At 45.1% G+C, this 7,260-nt stretch overlaps 1 protein-coding gene across 1 annotated transcript; it reads left to right on the forward strand.

Moving 5' to 3' along the window:
• The first annotated feature begins 3,513 nt into the window (after window positions 1–3,513).
• On the forward strand, window positions 3,514–5,230 carry CHRM4 (cholinergic receptor muscarinic 4). The gene has a single exon (XM_056851227.1). It carries the CDS (start codon window positions 3,547–3,549, stop codon window positions 4,963–4,965), a length of 1,419 nt encoding a protein of 472 aa, XP_056707205.1. The 5' UTR covers window positions 3,514–3,546; the 3' UTR covers window positions 4,966–5,230.
• The last annotated feature ends 2,030 nt before the right edge of the window (window positions 5,231–7,260 follow it).

Here is a 7,260-nt window from a genome sequence, read left to right on the forward strand (position 1 = left end):
TCAGATCGGGAAGGCTTAATCTGATTGTCCTGTCTTCAGAAAAAGAGTGCCAAATTCACAAGGGCTAGGAACTTCCTTATTTAAAAATTTTTTTTCTAAAATGTATATAAAAAGTGATGCTAATCAATAAGGATTAGAACAGCAGTACAGATAATGGTGTAGTGGTTAACAGCGGCGGACTCTAATCTGGTGAACCGGGTTGGTTTCCCCACTCCTACGCATGAAGCTTCCTTGGTGACCTTGGGCTAGTCACAGTTCTCTTAGAGCTCTCTCAGCCTCACCTACCTCACAGGGTGTCTGTTGTAGGAAAAGGAAGGGAAGGAGATTGTAATCTGGGTTTATTCTCCTTAAAAGGTAGATAAAATTGGCATATAAAAACCAACTCTCATTATTATTTTAAATATCTCTATGCCACCTTTCCACCCAATTCAGGGTCCCCAATGTGGTGGGAAACATTAAAACATCAAAACAAAACATTTAAAAGTTTCAGATGTTAAAAAAATTAAAATATATAATGACAGGAAACAATTTGAAACAAATAAGGGGAACAACACAGGAGGATCTTCCACTGTTTTAAAAGAATACACATAAAGACCTCTATAAAGCTCACATTCCTGATTTCCACTGCTTGCATGAATTTTTGTGGCTGTGATCTCACTTTAATTGGCAAAAATGGCCTACAGTATATTCTAAACCAGACACAGCAAACAGCAAAAGCATTACCCCCGCCCCATCCTCCAAAGATTATGCTCTATGCCTTCCTTTCCTGTGGCTGGGGAAAGAGTTCAGAGGGCTTTGGAGAAGCAGGTGAGACGCTTGCAAGAGGTCAGCTCTCAACAGCACAATACTAGAAACGCCCAACAGAGAGCAGGCTCCCCTAAGCGAACCCCAGGAGTGTGCCTGGCGCAGAGCGGTCTGCTTGGAAGGCCCTTTTCCCCTTGCTGGTTTTCTCCGGCCCTTTGGGCGTCTGCGTGTTCTCATAAATAATTGAAAACAAAACCGAGAGTTGCTCCTGAGGTTGCTTCAGTCCATCATGCAAACTGCTGCCATAAATAGCTCCTGTGGAAAGTGCTGCAGAGATCTGGGGACAGACAGGAATAGTATGGCAGTTTTTCCCAGACATTTTGCCTGGGAAAATGCAGGGGCTTAAAGAGCCACAACTGTTTTAGCTGAACCGACAGTCCAGGGAGGTGAAGGTGGTGGCGGAGGGACGGTGGCTTCTCCATTTTGCTAAGCAACCTCTTAGAACATGAGAACATAAGAAAGGCCATGCTGGATCAGACCAAGGTCCATCAAGTCCAGCGGTCTGTTCACACAGTGGCCAACCAGGTGCCTCGAGGAAGCCCACAAACAAGACGACTGCAGCAGCACCATCCTGCCTGTGTTCCACAGCACCTAATATAATAGGCATTTTCCTCTGATCCTGGAGATAATAGGTATCCATCTTCTGAACAAAAACAAACATTTTCTGCCTTTACTTACTGTTGGATTTGAGAAATGGAGGACGACAAGTTTCGCTGGGAAATGGAAATACCTTGACACCATTCACAGATTATTGGACTTCATTCTTTCGATATGCAGGGAGGAAGAGCCAGTGTTGCATAATGGTTAGAGCATGGGGGGGATGGGGACCGGGGAGGTCCTGGATCAGATCCCCACTTACCATGAAGCTCACTGGCTAACCTCAGGCCAGTCACTCTTTCTCAGCCTACTACCTCACAGGGTTGTTGTGAGGATAAAATGGAGGAGGGGAAAGAATCTTGTGTGCTGCATAAAGGCATCCAGCTTATGTGTCTCCCTGGTGCTTTTGGGGTATCATCTGAGCACTTGTTAGGGCTCCTTTATACAACCAACAGGTGAATTAGTAAAGCCATTCTTGGACAACAGTATTCCAAGCCAAGAACCATATGATTCACTTCTTCTCCATGAATAAAGTTCCCTGCATATGGAAAAATTGCACATTGGGGTGAAGGCTAGCACCCCTCTCTCTGGTACAGCTGGTTTTCTATATGCAGGGAGCAGTGGTACAGTCCTAGAATAGTGGTCCTACCTTATTAGCTGTATGTTCTAGGCCATAATTGGAGAGTCTCACCTTCTGCTTCCTGTATGGTCCCTGTATGTTTCCTCCCATATATAGTGGCCTAAGGGTGAGGCTTGCCCTTTCTCCTGCCACCAGCCATAGAATGTTTTGGGGACCAAGAAAAGGTGTAGAGGGCTCCACCTTTTGCCTCATTCAGGACCCTGGACAGTGGTCAATGTTTCCTTAGCCAGAGGAAGGAAGGAAAGAAAGGAACCTGGGATTGAAGACCAACCCCTCCCTTGCTGCCCCACGGCAGCTGTATTGAGGGGTTCTCTGGCACATGTTGAGAGCTCACTAAGAGAATTTAGCAACAACTTATTCCTGATAAAAGCAAAGATACTTATTTGGAAGGTTTTTTTAAGGTAGAAAGGCTAATAAGGTTAGCATCAGTGCAGATCTAATTAGAAGTCAAAAAAGGACGCAGCTAAAATCCACGAAGACAAAAAGAGAGAGAGAAAATAAATAAAAACATAAACAGACCATCTAACTGGGTACATCTCCTGGCAATCGAAAGTAGCATCATGTTGGTGGGATGAGCACCAGGATTCAGCCCTCCTCACTTCTCCAGTGATTGTCAGGAAGAGAACAAAGGGCAATGGTTTGAAGTCTTCTTTGATATGAAAACTGGTGCTCCATCAAGCCATTGGCTTAATTCCCACAGGAAACTGTTCATAGCCTGCAATCTGGTCAGGTGGGGGATTCAAGGGCTAATTATGAGGTGTGGAAGAAGCCATTCACAGGTTGTTTTCTAGCTGGCCTAGTTACTGAGTACAACTGGACATGTCAGATTTTGAAGCATCTCCGTTTCTTTTCTGTGGATGTGATAGCCACCTCCCATACTGTATTTTCCAGCCAGCTAGCAGGAGCCTGGGATTTTGGTTACCCAGAGAAAGAAGGTTGACTGGCCTATCACTACCCCATAGGGCAAAAAGCAGCAATGGGCTGCGCATGTGTGATTTGCCTGAGGCAAAGAGTTAATCTCCACTCCTGCATCATCACCCCAATCTGAACAGTGTCTTGCCTGCCAGGTTAGATCCTCTTCCTAAATCCTGGTGGCGGGAGGGGTTTTCACTATCTTTCAGTCTAATCTACTTATAGGATTATTGTGAGACAAAAATGGAGGAAATTCCAAGTACATCACCCTGAACTGTCAAGGGAAGAATGAAATACAAATATGATGAAGGGCAATTTGGCAATGTATCAGTACCCTTCAAAAAGTCATTTCTGCCAAATCAAGAGGTGACCTATAAAGGGAAAGCACCTAGAAATTATAGCTCAAATGTATTCCATAGTAATGCTGGTTTAAGGGGAGTTGCAAAAAGGGAGGTAATTTGTGAACTTTCACCTCTACAGTGCAATGTTAATTCTTGAGCACTGCAGATGACCTATTTCTCCCATTTTCTCTTCCCCCCTCCTTTTCTGCAGACTCTATATACAATCTTACTTCTCAGACATTGCTGATAAAGATGGATAACCTCACCAATGACAACATCACTGAGAATAATGAGGTCTCTACCAAGTATAAGACTGTGGAAATGGTCTTCATAGCCACTGTGACAGGGTCACTTAGCCTTGTCACTGTGGTCGGAAATATCTTGGTCATGCTGTCCATCAAGGTGAACCGCCAACTCCAGACTGTCAACAACTACTTCCTCTTTAGCTTGGCCTGTGCTGACCTGATCATTGGCGTCTTCTCCATGAATCTCTATTCAGTATATGTTATCAAGGGTTATTGGCCACTGGGGGCTGTAGTGTGTGACCTCTGGCTGGCTTTGGACTATGTGGTGAGTAACGCCTCTGTCATGAACTTACTCATCATCAGTTTTGACCGCTACTTCTGCGTAACCAAGCCACTGACATACCCAGCTAGGCGGACAACCAAAATGGCAGGGTTGATGATTGCTGTTGCTTGGATATTGTCCTTTCTCCTTTGGGCCCCTGCCATCTTGTTTTGGCAGTTCATCGTTGGAAAGAGGACAGTTGAAGAAGGCGACTGCTACATCCAGTTCCTCTCCAACCCAGCTGTGACGTTTGGCACAGCCATTGCAGCTTTCTACCTCCCTGTGGTCATTATGACCGTGCTCTACATTCACATCTCACTGGCAAGCCGGAGCCGTGTGAGAAGGCACAAGCCTGAGAGCAAGAAGGAGAAGAGGTCTAAGCCCATTAATTTTCTGAAGAGCCCTCTGGTCAAGCAGAATAACAACAACTCTCCCAAAAAAATAGTGGAGGTGAAGGAGGAGGTGAAAAATGGCAAAGTCGATGAGCAACCCCTACAGCCATCAGAGACTACTGGTCATCAAGAAGAGAAAGAGACCTCCAATGAATCCAGCACTGTAAGCATCACTCAGACCAATAAAGAGAAGCAGGTGTTGGACATTTCTACAGCTGATCAAGGGCAGAGCCCAGCCCACCCACGGGTTAATCCAGCATCCAAGTGGTCCAAAATTAAGATTGTCACCAAGCAAACTGGCACTGAATGCATCACTGCCATTGAGATTGTCGCAGACAAAGAAGCCAGCTCTACCCCAATTACCTTGTCAAACAGCCGTCCAGCCAACGTTGCCAGGAAATTTGCTAGCATTGCCAGGAGTCAAGTGAGGAAGAAGCGCCAAATGGCAGCCCGGGAGAAGAAAGTCACCAGAACCATCTTTGCCATCTTGCTAGCCTTTATTCTGACATGGACGCCGTACAACGTGATGGTCCTCATTAATACCTTCTGTAATTATTGTATCCCTGACACAGTCTGGTCCATTGGGTACTGGTTGTGCTATGTCAACAGTACTATCAACCCAGCTTGCTATGCTCTTTGCAATGCCACATTCAAAAAAACCTTTAAGCACCTTCTCATGTGTCAGTACAGGAACATTGGCACAGCGAGATAATTTGGAACTGAGGCACTGCTTAGCAGAGCTGTTAGGGAGACTTATTCTTTTGTTCCCCAGCCAGATATATGTACTGTTGTACCTGTACTGTTAGATTCCAGAAGTTGTTCATTCAGTGCCAAAATTAAAAGAGATAAGGCACGGCACCTTTTAACCATTCTTGGCCCGCAAGCCTTTGCTAATCAAGAAGTATCCCTTACACCTACATAAGCCTGCCTGTGCTTCTCCAGAAAATGAAGGAGAAGGGAAGTTAGGTGCCGGATCCTACAAGAAGGTGGACGGACATGATCAGTCCTACTCCATTGGTTGAAGATATCCTAATCTCTGGATAAAACCCACAAAATTCCTTTCTGATGGCTATGCCAGTATGTTAGATGGAGCATCTCTATACAAGAAAACATGATGTACCTCATAGTTCCTCTTTTCCCTGGATGCCTTGCTGATGTGTGCGTGTATGTGTGTGAGTGGCTGAGTGCATGTAAAGGCACCTCAGTGCTAATTAATTCATAAACAATGGACATGAAGACCAAAAGGGACTGTCTCCGCATCAGTTTCCAAGCAAGTGGAATCTAGACTGGTCATGCTCAGAATAGGTGAACAACCGATGTATAAACATTTATTTTACTCAGTGTAGTACATTGTCCACCTGGATCTCTGCTGTTCTGGGTGAAAGGGATGGCTTCCCCTCAGGGAGAGTGCTCAATAGTTGGAAGAACACATTTGTGTAGATTATTTTGTCTTGATTTCCCATGGCAGGCAGTTGGACCAGACAGACAGATGAATGGAAAGACTCATATCCAGGTTAGAAGTATGACACCTAATGTAATTCTGAAAACAAATATCTCTCTCTCTCTCTTTCTCTCTCTCTCTCTCTCTCTCTCTCTCTCTCTCACACACACACACACACACACACACACACACACACACACACACACACACACAAAAGAGTTAGTACTGCAATGTTTTTGACCACATTCTCTTGGCATGACCAGAATTCCCCTTAGGGTTTTTAAAAAATGCCACATGCCATATGTCCTCCTAGCTCCAAATATTGCAGATGGAACAATTTGTTTACCTATTAGATATTAGCCCTGACCTGGATGGCCCAGGCTAGCCTTATCTCGTCAGATCTCAGAAGCTAAGCAGGGTCAGCCCTGGTCAGTATTTGGATGGGAGACCACCAAGGAATACCAGGGTTGCTGTGCAGAGGAAGGCACTGGCAAACCACCTCTGTTAGTCTCTTGCCATGAAAACCCCAAAAGGGGTCGCCATAAGTCGGCTGCGACTTGAAGGCACTTTACACACACACACATTAGATTTCCAACGGCAGGTTCCTATAGGAGCTGGAGGAGGAAAGTGGGTGACCCTCCTTGCTCTCTGCTGCTCCAAGTGCCTGAGAGCACGTCAAGCAGATGGCCAGAGAGCTTTGTAAATGACCATTACCTTCTGCCTAGTCAGTGTTGTCATGGAGTCTTCTGCATGTGGGCTCCGGTGTAAGTGTACAGCCAAAATCCCAGAATATTCATGTACAACTAAGGCCAATTCAACTCAGCTGTTGCTCAGTTTCTCCTGCTGCTACCAGCACCCTCCAGCCTTCTCAGGCAGAGCAGGTCCATCGATGGCCTGGCATATCCTGGGCTGAGACAGGGTGGCACAGGTGTGCAAGTCTGCATCTCAGGGCGAAGGGTTCGGGGCTTGGGAGATGCAATGGTATTTGGCCAAAGGCTGCTGCTTCATTCTGTTGGGGAGGCAGATACGCTGCCTCTGCCTTTAGAATAATTTGCATAATGTTGCCCAAAATGCCTTGCAGGGTTTTTTTTATTGTTACAACTACAGTGGGACCCACTTAAACAAATAAAGTAATTGAGCTACATGAGCCAGGCCTTTTGGTCATTTTTCAGCAGGTTGCAGATGCCTTCCTCTTTATTTATGTAGTTATTCTAAGAATGTGGTGGTTTAATCTAAGATCTAAAACTTTTGTATATCTATGGCTATGATGCAAAACCCAAGGCGGACTAGTGTGCCACAGTTATAATTCAAGACATTTTGAATTAATGATCGGGTATAGAATGAGCATAAACACTGTTGCACTTTTGACAGGCTGCAGAACTAAACAAGATGCAAAATAAATGTATCTCAGATAGGCCAAGAAAGAGGCACTGGTTGAAGAATATTTACTTTAGAGTCCTGAACTAGTTAAGGAAAGTTCTGATTTTGGCTGGCTTCTAAGCAGAGCAATGAAAGGTGGCATTAATCTTGTATTTGGCATTTTGCCACATAATGACAACCACCTGC

The sequence above is a fragment of the Euleptes europaea genome, chromosome 6, assembly GCF_029931775.1.
Source record: "Euleptes europaea isolate rEulEur1 chromosome 6, rEulEur1.hap1, whole genome shotgun sequence".
NCBI lineage: Eukaryota > Metazoa > Chordata > Lepidosauria > Squamata > Sphaerodactylidae > Euleptes > Euleptes europaea.